Here is a 14,440-nt window from a genome sequence, read left to right as displayed (position 1 = left end):
TCGCAGCCGTCCGCGGTTAAAACATACTAACGCATCCGCGGTTTGGTTCATTCTCGTTTTAGCCTAGCGTTCGAGAGCACATACAGAGCGCAGCAGTTGCAAGTGGCTTTCAGCCGGATCGGACAATCTCCTCTCGAACGTCATGCTGCGATTCCGTGGCGTGGTTGCGCTGGTGGCGCTGCTTGCTGTCGCCTCTCGACCGGCCGTTGCGGATGACCTCAGCCTGGACGATCTCATCAACCAGGTATTCACGACAGCCTCCCCGGCTAAGGGTGGTCCACCGGCAACGGTGGCTCCACCGCCACCACCAACACCGGCCGTCGGTGTGAAGGTAAGTCATCCTACTCGATCAAAGCTTGAACATGGTTGACAGTGTGTGATTTGTTGCTTACAGGGTGGACCATGCGGTGAGGAAGCCGTCTGCATTCAGAAGTATCTTTGCTCAAACAGTAGCACTTCTGGTGAGGGTCTGATCGACATCCGGTTTTCCGATGACAATCCGTGCGTTGACTATCTGCTTCAGTGCTGCTTCCAGGAGGACATTGTAAGTGCCATTTTCCTACACACACACACACACACACACACACACACACACACACACACACACACACACACACACACACACACACACACACACACACACACACACACACACACACACACACAATCTCTTTCGTGTCTAACGGGAGTGGATTTTCCTTTTTTGCTTTTGTTGGTTCTTAAACGCAGATTCAAGCTCCCGGTTCCTTGCATCCTCCGGTCGACCAAAACACGAACACTGGTTCGAACACTGGCTCGAACACTGGCTCGAACACCGGCTCGAACACCGGTTCAAACACTGGTGATGGATCGAACCAGCACCTTCAGCACACACGTTGCGGTCATCGTAATGCCGACGGAATCGGTTTCCGCATCACCGGCTCAAAGAACAACGAGGCCGAGTACGGCGAGTTCCCGTGGATGGTGGCGATCCTCAAGTCGGAGGAGGTCCTTGGCCAGCTGCGCGAGAACGTGTACACGTGCGGTGGTTCCCTCATCCACAAGCAGGTCGTCCTAACCGGGGCACATTGCGTGCAAAACAAGCTTCCGTCGCAGTTGAAGGTACGCGCCGGCGAATGGGACACGCAAACGAAGAACGAAATCTACCCACATCAGGACCGGGCTGTGGTGGAGATTGTCGTACATCCGGAGTACTACAAGGGTGGACTGCACAATGACGTGGCGCTGCTGTTCCTTGACTCGCCTGTTGACGCTAACGAGGGCATCCAGACGGTGTGCCTGCCACCGCAGGATATGGCGTTTAACCACGCGACGTGCTTTGCGAGCGGCTGGGGTAAGGACGTGTTCGGAAAGGCCGGCACGTACCAGGTGATCCTCAAGAAGATCGACCTCCCGGTTGTACCGAATGACCAGTGCCAGACGGCACTCCGCACGACCCGCCTCGGGGCCAAGTTTAACCTGCACAAAAGCTTCATCTGCGCCGGTGGCGTACCCGGCAAGGACACGTGCCGTGGAGATGGCGGTTCACCGCTCGTGTGCCCAATTCCGAACACACAAAACCAATACTACCAGCCTGGGTTGGTGGCGTGGGGTATCGGATGCGGTGAGAACGGCATCCCTGGAGTGTACGCCAACGTGGCCAAGTTCCGCGGCTGGATCGATCAGCATATGGTGCAGCGTAACTTCGGTACCGACAGCTACACGCCATAGGGTATGGTATGGATGAAATTAACAACACTCGATGGAAGACGCGCATGGTCCCAATGCCGTGGTAGCTTATCAACGAGGGATGGTCTCTCTCTCTCAATCCTGCGCCATGCACACAGTGATTATGCTAAATTTTTAAAATATGTGTAAACAATAAACCAACTGCTTCTCCTCGACGACGGAACGCAATCGTAGCGGCCATTTTTTCTTTTTTCTGACTCTCCGCTTTAGGTTCCTTTTTTTGTTTGCGTGCCAACCGTCACGGTTGTGGGGACGTGTTTGCGGTCCTTTCTCTTCCACCAGCTCGCTCTTCCGCGGGCTTCCCGGTCGTAAACAAATAAAAGCTCAGCATACCCAGGGAAAACTAGTTTCGCTTCCCGCCGGTCAAGGTGACCCCCGGTCGGGTAGGCATTCTTCAGGGTCGGTGTCTTCTTCGATTGTCGATCGACGGTGCAACGGCGTTCCATTAGCGTGTTCCGCAGCGGCGAAGGTGTCAATGTCACCCGGTGTTGCTCGAGTCGCAATTAAAGCCACCTGGATGGGCTGCGATGTCGGTGGAACGCGTCTAGCCAGTTCCTTACGATCAGTCGCGAGCCAACGATGAGTCATTTCAGACAAACAGGAATTTCCGATTCTTCCAATAAACTGGATTGCCGTATCAGTGGCTTGTTTTTTTCTTTTTTCTCTTCGAAAGCTCGATTATAATAATACGGCTACACGGAGGATGGGCGGGAATTTCCACGATCCTCCATCCACGATCCTCCATCCACGATCGTATCCTTGTTGCTTTCAGCGCGCTTCTGCAAGGCCATAAATTCGGTGTCATTATATGCGCTACAAAAAAAATCACCCAAAAACCGGAAACCTGCCCAGAATGAAGGCACCATTTCGGAGATGCTGATTGTGAAAGCTTCGCGGAAGATTTCGAATCTAGGTTAGCCTAGGAGCCACGGTTACCCAGAGGTTATCGACTCGGGGTTGCCATGTTTCTAAATTCATTCCGTCGATCGCAAGTAAAATCCTACCAAAGCAGCAGTATAGCAACGGTTATGGTTCTCCGGCTAGGCAGCAGGCTTTCCGGGTGGCGCGAGTAACGCACGTGCCCAGAGGTGCAGTAGAGACGCTCGTGGCGATCGCTTCGTGTGTCGTCGTATTCCCGAGTGGCCGGGAGTCACACCGGCACATCGATCGCTTGCCCACGGGTGGATGCTGCGAACGCTTATCGTTTCGCCCCCCAATCCGGTTCGTGGTCGTACCGCGTACGCACACCACAACCGACACCGCGATCATGGAAGCTTTAAATCCATACGATCGCGCGGCCGCGAAGTTCAATCTGCTCCCGACCGCGGACAGTGCCGCACGTGAGCTTCGATCGTTTGCTGTTGCACAACTTCCACTCCGACGCATCCGATCACCGACAGGGACACGCCGGACGCGTTCCGGACCGGCTGCCATTGACCGACAACACGAAAGGGCGTGTTAGTGTGCGCACGCGTGCGTGTGGAGGGCTAAGAATTCAGTTTTAAGGTAGGTGGTGGTAGGGAATGCCGAAGGAAAACCGGTGGGTGAACGGGAAGAACTAAAACGCTAATTAGCACCGGCCGAACCGGCTTATCCGTTGCCCGGTCCGGTTCTAACGTCAGCGATAAGTGAGTGTGTGCGTGTGCGAGCTATCTCCGGTGTTTTTCGAGCTGATTTCACAAGCTAAAACAAAACAAAGCAAAATACCGCATCAGGACATTCGCTGGTCGAGTAAAAAGCAAACAGCTCGGGAAATTCCCTCCTCAATTCCTACGCAGTTGTTTTGCGCTTGAATTGGCCTCAACGAGGCTGATTACAACATTCCGCATCCCCAAAAGCACCATCGCATATAGCAGTTCCTTTTTTTTCTACTGTTGTTTGTACTGGCGAGCAAGAACTGATTAAAAATCAACACACTTCAGTTCCTCGAAGTCAACCTTGACCGTCACTGAACACAGCGAAGAGACCACCGCGAACCGTGCAGTATCCGGAAAACGTCAACTCAACGCATTCCGTTTGTTTTGTTCCTTCTCCCTCTCAAGGTGACAGAAGTAGCCGAGGTTTTTTTGTTGTTGTTGTTTCGTCGTTGATTTTCTCACAACTCGGAAGCCACAATGCTGTCTCGGAGCGTTGTGCTATTCGCCGTGGTTGCTGCGATGGTTGGTCTGGCAGCGGCCCAGGAAACACTCGATGATCTGTATCTGTCACTGTACAACCTGACGGAGAACAAGAACACCATAACGGAACCACCAGCAGCGGTAGCTCCGGCAAAACCAGCAGCGGCTGCCGTCACACAGGCTCCGGTACCTGCGGAACAGCGTTATGTAAGTCCCCGGTTGGTCGAGTTGTATTAAAGAGTGCCTTCTAATATTCTGTATCTCTCGTCCACTAGACCTGCACGGGTGAATGCGTCCAGTACTATCTGTGCAGCGACAACCAGATCATCACGGATGGCGCCGGTATCATCGACATTCGCGTCGGTGAGGATAAGGAGGAAGAGAGCGAGTGTCCGCACTTCCTCAACACCTGCTGCGAGAAGAGTGCGGTGCTTGAGGAACCACCGGCCAGTTTGGTCACACCTAAGCCACCACCAGCGACTGATGGTGGCGTGAGCAAACCCCGACCGACGTGTGGATTCCGCAACGCCGAAGGACTCGGTTTCCGTATCACGGGCCAATCGAACGGTGAATCGGAATACGGCGAGTTCCCGTGGATGTTGGCTGTCTTGCGCGAGGAACGCGTTGCCGACAACAACCTCAACGTGTACGAGTGTGGTGCGTCGTTGATCGCACCGAATGTGGCTTTAACGGCGGCACATTGCGTGTTCAACAAGCAGAAGGAACAGCTGCTCATCCGTGCCGGAGAATGGGACACCCAGACACGACGTGAGCTGCACCCGCACCAGGACCGTCGGGTGGTGGATGTCATCACACATAAAGACTTCAACAAGGGCTCGCTGGCGAACGATGTCGCACTGTTGATCCTGAACGAACCGTTCCAGTTGGCACAGAACGTGCAACCGATCTGTCTCCCTCCGAAGGGCACCACGTTCGATCACAGTAAGTGCTTCGCAAGCGGTTGGGGCAAGAACGTGTTCGGTAAGGAGGGCAAGTACCAGGTGATCCTGAAGAAGGTCGAGCTGCCGGTTATGCCACACGCCGAATGTCAACAGTCACTGCGCACGACGCGTCTTGGCAAGCGTTTCGTGCTACATCCGAGCTTCCTGTGTGCCGGTGGTGTGTCCGGCAAGGACACGTGCCGTGGTGATGGAGGATCACCGCTGGTTTGTCCGATTCCGGGCTCACCGACGTACTATTACCAGGCCGGTATCGTTGCGTGGGGCATCGGGTGTGGTGAGAATGGCATCCCCGGGGTGTACGGTAACGTGGCGTTCATGCGCGATTGGATCGACCAGCAGCTTGCCGAACACAGCATCCTTGCACGGGATTACGTCTACACGCCTTAGGACGAATGTTTCACATTTTTCGACCACCACAACCAACGACAGACAAAACACTGGGACTGTGAGATGTTGGGGAGTGTTTTGAGGGTTTTTAATAAACGGAAACGCTACTTTTAATAAACATTAAACTCGGTGTTCCTCAATGGCCAGGAAGAGTATTTTGTTTACAGAACGGGCAGATATTGCCGGGAGGGATCCGTTGCTTTCGGTTTCTGCACAAACTCCGGAGCGCGCTGATGATTCACCCAAGCTGCGATGCCATCCGTGGCTATTCCGGTGCAATTACCAACCAGCAGACCTCGTAGTGGCCAAGGTTGTTGTGAGTTGGTCCCCTGGCAAACTACAGGTGATCCTGGCAAGGATTCGCCTTCGCAGTTTCCACCCGCACTATCCAGACAAATGGTTCCAGGAGCACAGAATAGATCCTCGTCGAATCCTTTCACCCGTGCATCGTGCTGTACGGGAATGCTGGATTTTCCCGTCGCAAGGAGCTGGCGATCCCACCCGATCGTGTAGCAGTTGTTGAGACTCTTTTCAGAGCTTAGCTGGGGTTGGCAGCCACCGTTACGAACAGTGCCAGAAATACGCAGCAGAGCGACATTATGGTGCATCGGAGCAGAGATGTTGTAATCTTCGTGGACGACTTTCTGCTCGATCGTGTAGATCTAACCGAAAAAAAAGTAGAAAGAAACAAAATTACAAAATTATGCAAATCTGTCTGGCAAGACAGCAACGTAGCGCATTCACCAAAAACCGCATGCAACTCCACCTTTCACTGGCGGCTTCATTTAACCTACATTTTCTGCACGAAGCGAGGAACGGCTCGAGATGTCATGATCGCCGATGTTCACGAACAGTTCCTCGACAGGTAGCGGTTCCACGCAGCTGGCGATGGTTAGTACTAGCGCGGGATCCATCAGAACTCCTGAGCACATGAACTGATCGAGTTGAAGTCCGGGAATGATTTCTAACCTAGACCAAACGGAAACGAGCCACGGTGGATTGCGAGAGTCGGTCGACTGAGGACTCCAGTCACACTGCTGTGATCCTCGTGGAACTGGTACCACCATTTCGTTGATGTCGTTGACGAGTCCCATCCAGGTCGCATGGTTCATGTGGCAGCAAACCTTACCTTCTGCGCAACCCTCAACACGTGGCGCTTCGAACATTGTGCAGAGTGATCTCGGGAGGCATGATCCGTCACAGGTTGGGCTCGCTTCTACCGAATCTCGGCAACAGTACTGACCAACCGGGCAGCCATTATCCCCCGTTAGCCGGATGTCGATCAGATCCGATCCGTACTCGTCGTACGCATCATTGAAGCACTTTCCCTGATCAGCCACACATGTGCCCTCACAAAACGTGGGCAAACCTTCAACGACCTGCTTGGGAGTGTCACTAACAGCCACATCACAGCACACCATCCCTAGAGGACATTCGTCTTCCGCGATTGTAAGACGTAAATCGACGTCCGGTACTGGACATAACCTCTCCGGTACACAACTGCAGCTCCACGTTGTTCTCGCTCGATCCAGACCGATCGCAACAGCAAGTAAAAGCTGCACGATCGTTTGATCGTGATTTTTAAAACTCCACATGTTGTCTCGAGTGCGATCTGCTGGTCACAAGGGGTCTAAATTTCGGCAGAAACCGCATCCACAAACCGATGATGCGTTGCTTGACTTTGTTCCCTGACGACTGGAGCAAATTTTGCAACGATCCCACTGGTGAAAGATGCACTCCTTCCCTAGATGGATGGCGGGGATCAGCCTTACGTAATGGCTGAAGCTGAAAGAGTGAGTGGTTGACTTATCGTGACGCCACGATGGAGGAATAAAACTCCACCGAAAGGTATGCAATTTTAGTATCGCCGGAGTGTGGACTATTATTATGCGAGTCACGTGTTTATACACACACACACACATTCTTCGGTTCTGTAATGATCAATCAACCCCGCTTGGGTCCATGCAAAGGTCATAGGAGGCTTTGACCGCGCGCAGAAGCATATAAACTTGATAAATTATTTCCCAGCAGGTACGAAGAGGACTTTTTCATGTTCAACCTTTTCTATTGCAGTTGGGGTTTCGCAAACCGTTGCGAAAGGCTCCCAAACCGGATCGCGTGTCATCCAAGTAAACGTGTTATACGCAAATCCAGTCTCCATTTCCATACTATCTGCAATATTTTTTTTCCTTTAAGTTTTTTTTCGGATGGAAGGGGGTTTACAATCGAGAGAATACAAAAAAATTACTATTCAGGACACAGTAGGCTTATTTAGCCGCTTTTGGAGGTAGGTTTTTTTTACGAAACCAGCCAACGAAGATACGATACGTATATCTCGTGTATTTCTCGTAATTAAAAGGAGCTAAACTCCACAGCACATACTCGTTTACCTTGAATAGGCAACTGTGGCTTCCATGAACTTGTTAAACCTCCATAAAGTAGCTCATCGTCTGCTTCAACAGAAGCAACGGAGGCCCGGAAGACTGTAGCATCCCAACGAAACGAATCAGTATAATAATAAAGCTGCTGATTGTACTGATACTTTTGGACAAGGTTTTCCAGCTCCATAGCAATAAACAGAACGGGTTTTGCGATTTCCGCCACTGAATAGGGCAATCTTTGACTGGCTAAAAACGTTTCCCGCTGGCATCGATGGCACGGAATATCAATTAGCCGCTTAATTCGCACCTCGTGATGAAAATGTGCAGACGATCGGGTCCGTCGGGATCGTCAGCCAGCTCAAGCTTCATTAGCCAAACCCTTCCAGGCCAGGTTATTCCGGTTGTCACCGAAAAAATGGTCACAGAAAGTCTCCTTAAAAGCGCTTTCACCGCCATCAGCTGGAACCGATCGATTGGGGTATGCTTTCTGATCATTCTCATTCCCAAAACCACCCGCTCGATCGAGCGGTCGGTTCAAAACCAGTTCCAGTAAGCCGCAACACCACGTTCATCGTCACCGATGTCGTCGTCGTGGTCGTTGTATCCCGTCTTCATCGTCGGTGATGTGGTTGTCGTGCTGTTCCCGCGCTTAGTCGTCGGGTCATCGTTGCCATCGACGGGTCAACGTAGCGCACCGGGGTTGTTCTCGCTAGCAGAGGAGGTTTGTTGTGATTTCGGGCCAATTTTGTTGTGTGCTTTAAACGATCGTACGCAAACTGACCCAAGCTTCGAAAGGGGGCAGTATCTCTTAGGCCGTCTCATTGGACGCGCACACGAAGCACAACCGTAGCACTTTGAGCCGATTTGAGCCTCGGTCGGGACATGAATCTAGCCGCACTAACAACGACGGTTTGTTTGGTGGTGTTGGTGGTGGGCCTTTCGGAGGTTCAGGCTCAGGTAACGACATCGACGCATAAGCACAAGGATCTCTTGTAACTCCTTTTGCTCTCCTTTTGCAGGCTGGTAGCTGTGAAGGAAAATGCGTTCCACTCAATAAATGCTCCCGAACCGGCACGGAAGAAGATGACGAAAACTTCCCGGAGGTGGATCTGCGGATTGGCCAGGAGTCGTCGACCGTTATGGGTCAGTGTGCGCACTATCTCGACGTGTGCTGCCCACTAGAGGATGTGCTTGAGGAACCAACTTCTACCCACAGGACGGAAGACGAAAAGTTCCTACCATGTGGCCAACGGAATGCCAACGGCGTCGGTTTTCGCATTGGCGCTGGAAAGGTCGAAGAATCGGAGTTTGGTAAGTCCGATCTAGCGAGAGGTTGGATGTGATTTTTAGCGTCCTAATGACCCCCCTTTTTCGACAGGCGAATTCCCCTGGACGCTGCTGGTGCTGGAGATGCAACAGCTGTTCGATTTCGAGGATAAAGAGGTGTACGCTTGCGTGGCATCACTTGTGGCGCCCAACGTCGCCCTTACGGTGGCCCATTGTGTGGTCAATCGAACAGCAAGCAACTTGGTGGTTCGTGCCGGCGAATGGGACACTCGCACCGAGTCGGAAGTCCTTCCCTATCAGGTGCCTTGTCAACCTATCTCACCTGCGCTTATATGATCGTTTTTAACAAGTAATTTTTCCCCGCTCTTGCAGGACGCCAAAGTAAAGGAGATCCACCTGCACGAGCGATATAACAAACGGCACCATTTCGATGTGGCACTGCTCGTGCTAGATAAACCCTTCCAGCCAGCCGAAAACGTGCAGATCATTTGTTTGCCACCGCCAGGTGTAAGGCCACCTACGGGCACGGAATGCGTCACCGGTGGCTGGGGAAAGGATCGGTTTGGAGAGGCCGGTGTTTACCAGCAGATTCTGAAGCGCGTTGCTCTTCCGGTCGTCGATTCCGACCAATGTCAGCAAGCACTCCGGAAAACGCGGCTTGGACCAAGCTACAAGCTCCACAACACGTTCCTGTGCGCGGGTGGCAAAAAGGATGCGGACGTATGCGCTGGTGATGGAGGAGCGGCACTCGTTTGTCTCATACCCGGATCGCATACCGACTACTACCAGGCGGGTGTGGTCGCGTGGGGAATCGGATGTGGTGATGAACACATTCCTGGGGTGTATGCGGATGTTGCGACACTGCGGTCCTGGATCGTGGACAATCTCCGTGCGTTAAACGTTGATCCGGTGTTCTACACGGCTGCACAGTAGAACAAGACTCCAGACCAGAGCCATGTAACTTATAGCCTCTAATAAATGGTATATACCTCAAACTATAGTCGTTTGTGTTTCGGGATATAGCCAGAAACATACGAAATTGGTGGAATGAAAATCGAGCAGCTCTTGTCTCCTAATCGGCAGTCCTTGCAACGTCCTACAACACAATCTGGCACAAATGAGAGCGTGATCTTTGACACATCGTCTCGGGAAATAGAGGAGAACAATCACAAAGTTTGATTCGAAAGGCAACATAAAGCTTTGGGGTGGATGAAATAAATCCCACACTGGGCAGCTTCCTGCCGAAAACTAATCAATGCAACCTCCACCGGAAGGTTATCAAGAATTGGATGCCTGGTTTTTTGGGGGCGCTTATCTGCGAGTTGTTTTTTGTGTCACGGTCGTCTTCAACGGTGGAGCTCAGCATAAATATTTTTCTTGATGCATTGCAGTACAATAAGTTTACTCTACAAAACGTTGATCTATATTAGTAAAAACGATCGAGATTAGATTCCTCCAAGCTCACGGGGATGATCATCACGGAAGATACCGTTGGAAAAATGCTCTAGTAATAGAGATTCTCACGTTCTCTAAAAATAAATAAACATTTCTCAATAAATTATCGGTAAACTTATTGTTAGCATGTTTGGCATGCTAATCGAGAAATGAAATCCCGACACTATTCGCGTGTGAGGGGGTTTTACTTATTGTGTGAAAACCCGTTCTACAAACGCAACAACGTCAGGCGGGAAAAACCCTCCAACACCGGCCTCAAAACTGCTCGTACCGCGTTTCGTAAACACAACAGAAAAAGTCAACCGTAAACATGAAATCCCGACCTTCCCTGGGAGCAACGTCTCGGGTTGTAGATCGAACGGTTACTAGCACTATCATAGCACTGGGCGATCTATTCCACTACTCTAGTTACTAATGCGTGAGGCCATTGCCAAGGCTCCGCAAGCGTTATAGCCACACGCACACTCGCCTATCGCGAACGTCGACGCGCTGCCCGATCTGTGATCGTAGAATCGGGCAGGTTTTTGTTGTTCTTTTTTCGAAAATCGTCGCTCTGATCCGCACGTACGCCGGCTCGGTTTTCTTTTAGTTGGCGTGATCTAGCGATGAATTCTGGAATGCAAATCAGTCTTCGATGGTTTGAAAAGTTGAACAAAACCTCATCGTAAGTCGGGAGCATCTCGACCTGCAACGAGCGCTCGATCGCGGGCGTCTTAGTGCAGTGTTCGTAAACAACAGGTCTCTTCACTCTACCCATAGCTCCATCTATCTCCATAGCTTCCCCACCATCATTGTATGCACGATCGGTTGAGGCTCGCGTCTGATGTGGGCTCGCTGATCGTCAGTTTCTTGCCGGCAGTGTACCGACCCGGACGATCGCTTCGGAGCTGCAAAACCCGGCGATCCTCAGAGTTGCCCGAGTGTGTTTGTGTGTTGGTGTTCGCCCAATTTCAATCCGGTTTCACGGCCGATCGCACAACAGCAAACCGGCCGAGAGTGCGAAAATTGCCAGTGCCCCCTGCATCGTTGGGTTTTTTCAGCCTGCCGGATTTAAGGGTGAGTTTTGCTTTGTCCGATTCACTGCTGCTGGTTTATGCTTCTGTGCGGAAAAACTCTGCACGTTTCGTGCCACGATCCTTGGATCCGCAGGGGGAGGAGGGACGTGTTGCAACGCCGGCGGTGGCTGGTGGCTTTTTATTTGTTTTTTTTTTTTTGCTTTGCAACAAAGTTAACTAACGCAGGCGCACTTCGGTTCGGGTTCAAGTGAAGCGAAACCGATACCAGCCAAATTGAAGGCCGCCGCCATCGACAACGATGAGAGGCAAAGTTTTGGGGGTTTGTGGTATGTTACATACGTCGGTTCCTCTTTTTTATTTGCTAAATAACTCTCACGATGTTGTGTAACCGCTTTAAAAGCGAAATAAGTACCCACAACTGTCACGGAGGGGTGTCAATTTTACACACAATTGGTGCCACCTTCAATCGACCGGATCGGATTGATAGGTTTCCCCCTGGGGTGGCTCTAAATGTTGTAATCCGACGGCTGTTGAGATGCAGAGATTTTGAGGGAACAGGTTTCGAAACAACCGTACGTATGGCGTGGAGAAATGATTCGATCCCGTCGACGATCCGATGTCAGGGAACGAGTTTGGGTCGTCTTATCACAAGGTCAGCCAAACGCGAGACGGAACCTTTTTCTTTTGAACTGGAAGGTTCTTTCTCTTAAATTAAGAAGCCCAAATATGAGTGGCCGACCTTCGACAAGACCAGTATCGAAGATCGCTATTTGAACGGGCACATAATCGATGTTTTTTTTGTGTTCAACAATATTTTTCCTATACACCATCACCGCATGTGGTACACTCTTTACTTTGTTTAGAAAACACTCCCAACGGCTTATTGAGCAAACTGTTTTTATTTGCCAACATTGGGGAAATCCGATTCGATCGTCTCACGATCTTGAACCACAATGGTACTTGCTTGAGAACTTTATTGGTTTTACCCAAACAATTTCTCGGCCATTAGCTTAGCTAATATTTGCCTTTTCGCAACGACGAGTGTTTCCAGCAAAAGAGGTATACATTGCTATTTTTGGTAGTTTTGTGTTTGATGTTTGGTAAAACGAATGAACATATTGATATAGTTAAGCAATGGGGACGTGTGAAGATCAAAGGATGAACAAACGTTGGCGAAAGAAATCGAGCAAATAACATGCCTTAGATTGAACAGCCAGTTGAGGAATATAAAATAATGTCAGTCTCCCTAATTCGTCTCCGTAACGGCAATTGCTTTAGTTTTTTACCATTATTCTAGCAAAGCACGATGGCTGCATTACGCAAAGCATTGCTCATCCTTGCGATCGTAGGACTCGCGCGTGCACAACAACCGATCGACAAGATATTCTTCCCCGAGAACGACACCATCTTGAATTTCGCGAACCGTGTCGGAGAAGGTGACAGCACCGGTTTCCAGGCTGGCCAACCGGATCCACTGGACGCGATCACACCAACCGTACGACCACAAACCCTGCTGACGGCCCAGGGCGAACGATGCACGTGTGTGCCGTACTTCACCTGCCAACCGCAACCGGAATTTGCCGAGCAGAACAAGTTCAACGAGATTAACGTCAAGTAATGATTGATTTGTTTGCTGTAAGTGCCTGCTGTAAGTCGCTAAAACGTTATGATCCTTTACAGCTACAATCCTGAAAGCTGCCAGGACGTGCTGGATGTGTGCTGCCGGGATATCGATTCGCTCGTGGTGCCGATGAACAACACACCCGGTGAACCTCCGGTCGGGCGAGCACGCGGTTGTGGCCTCCGCAACATTGGTGGTATTGACTTTACGCTGACCGGAAACTTCGTACGTAAAATTCAGCTTGACTCCTGCCATGAAGTGATTCAGTGCTTTAACTGATCTTTCTGTCCCGCAGAACAACGAAGCAGGCTTCGGTGAGTTTCCTTGGACTGTGGCCATCGTCAAGACGCAGGATGGAAGCAGCAGCTGCGGTGGTTCGCTCATCCACCCAAATCTCGTTCTCACGGGGGCACACTGTGTTCAGGGTTTCCGGAAAGGCCAGCTGAAGGTGCGCGCCGGTGAGTGGGACACGCAGACGACAAAGGAACGTCTACCCTTCCAAGAGCGTGCGGTAACCCGCGTCAACAGCCACCCGGAGTTCAACCCGCGTAGTCTTGCCAACGACATCGCGGTACTGGAACTCGACCAACCGATCCAGCTAGCGGAACACATCAACGTCGTGTGTCTTCCGCCGGTTAACTTCGATACGCGTCGTACGGATTGCTTCGCCAGCGGTTGGGGCAAGCACCAGTTCGGTAAGGCAGGCCGGTACAGTGTGATCATGAAGAAGGTTCCACTGCCGCTGGTAGCTTCGTCGACTTGCGAGCGTCAGCTACAGGCAACCCGGCTTACTTCACGCTTCCGACTGCACCAAACGTTCATTTGTGCGGGTGGCGAACGGGGTGTGGACACGTGCGAAGGTGACGGTGGAGCACCGCTTGTGTGCCCGATCGGAGCTGCCAGCGAGAACCGGTACGCGCAGGTTGGAAGTGTCGCGTGGGGCATTGGTTGCCATGATGCCGTCCCCGGCGTTTATACGAACGTCATCCTGTTCCGGTCGTGGATCGATAATGTGGTGCGAACGCTTGGATTTGATACGACCGTGTATGATGCGACGCAGTCTGCGTTTTCGCAACTGTTTGTCTGATCGGAAGGTGTCTTTTTAATTTTATCCTCTTCAACGAAACATCTAGAACACCAGAACGCTAGAAATAAAATCGAAACGCGAAAGCACGCATTCCGTGAGCACATGTGATACGCTTATTTATCAGGCATTACAACCGGAAACAGCTCCACAATCGCTCAAGTGGCCGACCGCCGTTACGGTTTCTCAATATTTGTTTCGTTCCGAAAACAGCTGATAATGTTCGTTTCTTTTGGATATTTTCTTAAACCACCTTCTAACGCGGCACAGTGGTTCAACATTGGCGCGTGCACCACGCTCCAGGTAATGTTCTATACAAGAATTGCTGCAAGCAATGTGCTCCCGGGTGGCTCCGAGATTCAGTCTGGCTCTACTCAAAAGCATGGTACAGTCACGCCCGTC

General features: G+C 51.3%; 5 protein-coding genes across 5 annotated transcripts; 4 read left to right on the top strand and 1 right to left on the bottom strand.

The window, feature by feature from the left end:
- Nucleotides 1-81: 81 nt before the first annotated feature.
- LOC128720290 (phenoloxidase-activating factor 2-like) lies at nucleotides 82-1,888 on the top strand. Its single transcript, XM_053813952.1, has 3 exons — nucleotides 82-331; nucleotides 395-544; nucleotides 730-1,888. The coding sequence occupies exons 1-3, from the start codon at nucleotides 143-145 to the stop codon at nucleotides 1,708-1,710; spliced, it is 1,320 nt and encodes a 439-aa protein (XP_053669927.1). The 5' UTR covers nucleotides 82-142; the 3' UTR covers nucleotides 1,711-1,888.
- A 1,172-nt stretch (nucleotides 1,889-3,060) lies between these two features.
- Nucleotides 3,061-5,313, top strand: LOC128721128 (phenoloxidase-activating factor 2-like). Its single transcript, XM_053814851.1, has 3 exons — nucleotides 3,061-3,234; nucleotides 3,771-4,052; nucleotides 4,121-5,313. The coding sequence occupies exons 2-3, from the start codon at nucleotides 3,843-3,845 to the stop codon at nucleotides 5,192-5,194; spliced, it is 1,284 nt and encodes a 427-aa protein (XP_053670826.1). The 5' UTR covers nucleotides 3,061-3,234; nucleotides 3,771-3,842; the 3' UTR covers nucleotides 5,195-5,313.
- A 6-nt stretch (nucleotides 5,314-5,319) lies between these two features.
- Nucleotides 5,320-6,789, bottom strand: LOC128721129 (uncharacterized). Its single transcript, XM_053814852.1, has 2 exons — nucleotides 5,989-6,789; nucleotides 5,320-5,856 (listed from the first exon to the last, which is right to left on the bottom strand). The coding sequence occupies exons 1-2, from the start codon at nucleotides 6,787-6,789 to the stop codon at nucleotides 5,356-5,358; spliced, it is 1,302 nt and encodes a 433-aa protein (XP_053670827.1). The 3' UTR covers nucleotides 5,320-5,355.
- A 1,606-nt stretch (nucleotides 6,790-8,395) lies between these two features.
- On the top strand, nucleotides 8,396-9,829 carry LOC128721131 (phenoloxidase-activating factor 2-like). Its single transcript, XM_053814854.1, has 4 exons — nucleotides 8,396-8,532; nucleotides 8,595-8,886; nucleotides 8,954-9,162; nucleotides 9,235-9,829. The coding sequence occupies exons 1-4, from the start codon at nucleotides 8,458-8,460 to the stop codon at nucleotides 9,793-9,795; spliced, it is 1,137 nt and encodes a 378-aa protein (XP_053670829.1). The 5' UTR covers nucleotides 8,396-8,457; the 3' UTR covers nucleotides 9,796-9,829.
- A 1,358-nt stretch (nucleotides 9,830-11,187) lies between these two features.
- Nucleotides 11,188-14,136, top strand: LOC128721130 (phenoloxidase-activating factor 2-like). Its single transcript, XM_053814853.1, has 4 exons — nucleotides 11,188-11,373; nucleotides 12,612-12,947; nucleotides 13,014-13,179; nucleotides 13,250-14,136. The coding sequence occupies exons 2-4, from the start codon at nucleotides 12,640-12,642 to the stop codon at nucleotides 14,039-14,041; spliced, it is 1,266 nt and encodes a 421-aa protein (XP_053670828.1). The 5' UTR covers nucleotides 11,188-11,373; nucleotides 12,612-12,639; the 3' UTR covers nucleotides 14,042-14,136.
- Nucleotides 14,137-14,440: the final 304 nt, after the last annotated feature.

This window comes from Anopheles nili, chromosome 2, assembly GCF_943737925.1.
Source record: "Anopheles nili chromosome 2, idAnoNiliSN_F5_01, whole genome shotgun sequence".
Taxonomy (NCBI): Eukaryota; Metazoa; Arthropoda; class Insecta; order Diptera; family Culicidae; genus Anopheles; species Anopheles nili.
Note: the sequence above shows the minus strand (reverse complement) of the source record. Positions and strands in the feature narration are given on the sequence as shown.

Coding starts and splice junctions, on each gene's coding strand:
- LOC128720290 (XM_053813952.1), top strand. CDS start 143: ATGCTGCGATTCCGTGGCGTGGTTGCGCTGGTGGCGCTGCTTGCTGTC. Junction 332..394: donor CACCGGCCGTCGGTGTGAAG/GTAAGTCATCCT, acceptor TGTTGCTTACAG/GGTGGACCATGCGGTGAGGA. Junction 545..729: donor GCTGCTTCCAGGAGGACATT/GTAAGTGCCATT, acceptor TCTTAAACGCAG/ATTCAAGCTCCCGGTTCCTT.
- LOC128721128 (XM_053814851.1), top strand. CDS start 3,843: ATGCTGTCTCGGAGCGTTGTGCTATTCGCCGTGGTTGCTGCGATGGTT. Junction 4,053..4,120: donor TACCTGCGGAACAGCGTTAT/GTAAGTCCCCGG, acceptor CTCGTCCACTAG/ACCTGCACGGGTGAATGCGT.
- LOC128721129 (XM_053814852.1), bottom strand. CDS start 6,789: ATGTGGAGTTTTAAAAATCACGATCAAACGATCGTGCAGCTTTTACTT. Junction 5,857..5,988: donor CCTCGCTTCGTGCAGAAAAT/GTAGGTTAAATG, acceptor TTTTTCGGTTAG/ATCTACACGATCGAGCAGAA.
- LOC128721131 (XM_053814854.1), top strand. CDS start 8,458: ATGAATCTAGCCGCACTAACAACGACGGTTTGTTTGGTGGTGTTGGTG. Junction 8,533..8,594: donor TTTCGGAGGTTCAGGCTCAG/GTAACGACATCG, acceptor CTCCTTTTGCAG/GCTGGTAGCTGTGAAGGAAA. Junction 9,163..9,234: donor CGGAAGTCCTTCCCTATCAG/GTGCCTTGTCAA, acceptor CCGCTCTTGCAG/GACGCCAAAGTAAAGGAGAT.
- LOC128721130 (XM_053814853.1), top strand. CDS start 12,640: ATGGCTGCATTACGCAAAGCATTGCTCATCCTTGCGATCGTAGGACTC. Junction 12,948..13,013: donor TTCAACGAGATTAACGTCAA/GTAATGATTGAT, acceptor GATCCTTTACAG/CTACAATCCTGAAAGCTGCC. Junction 13,180..13,249: donor TTACGCTGACCGGAAACTTC/GTACGTAAAATT, acceptor TCTGTCCCGCAG/AACAACGAAGCAGGCTTCGG.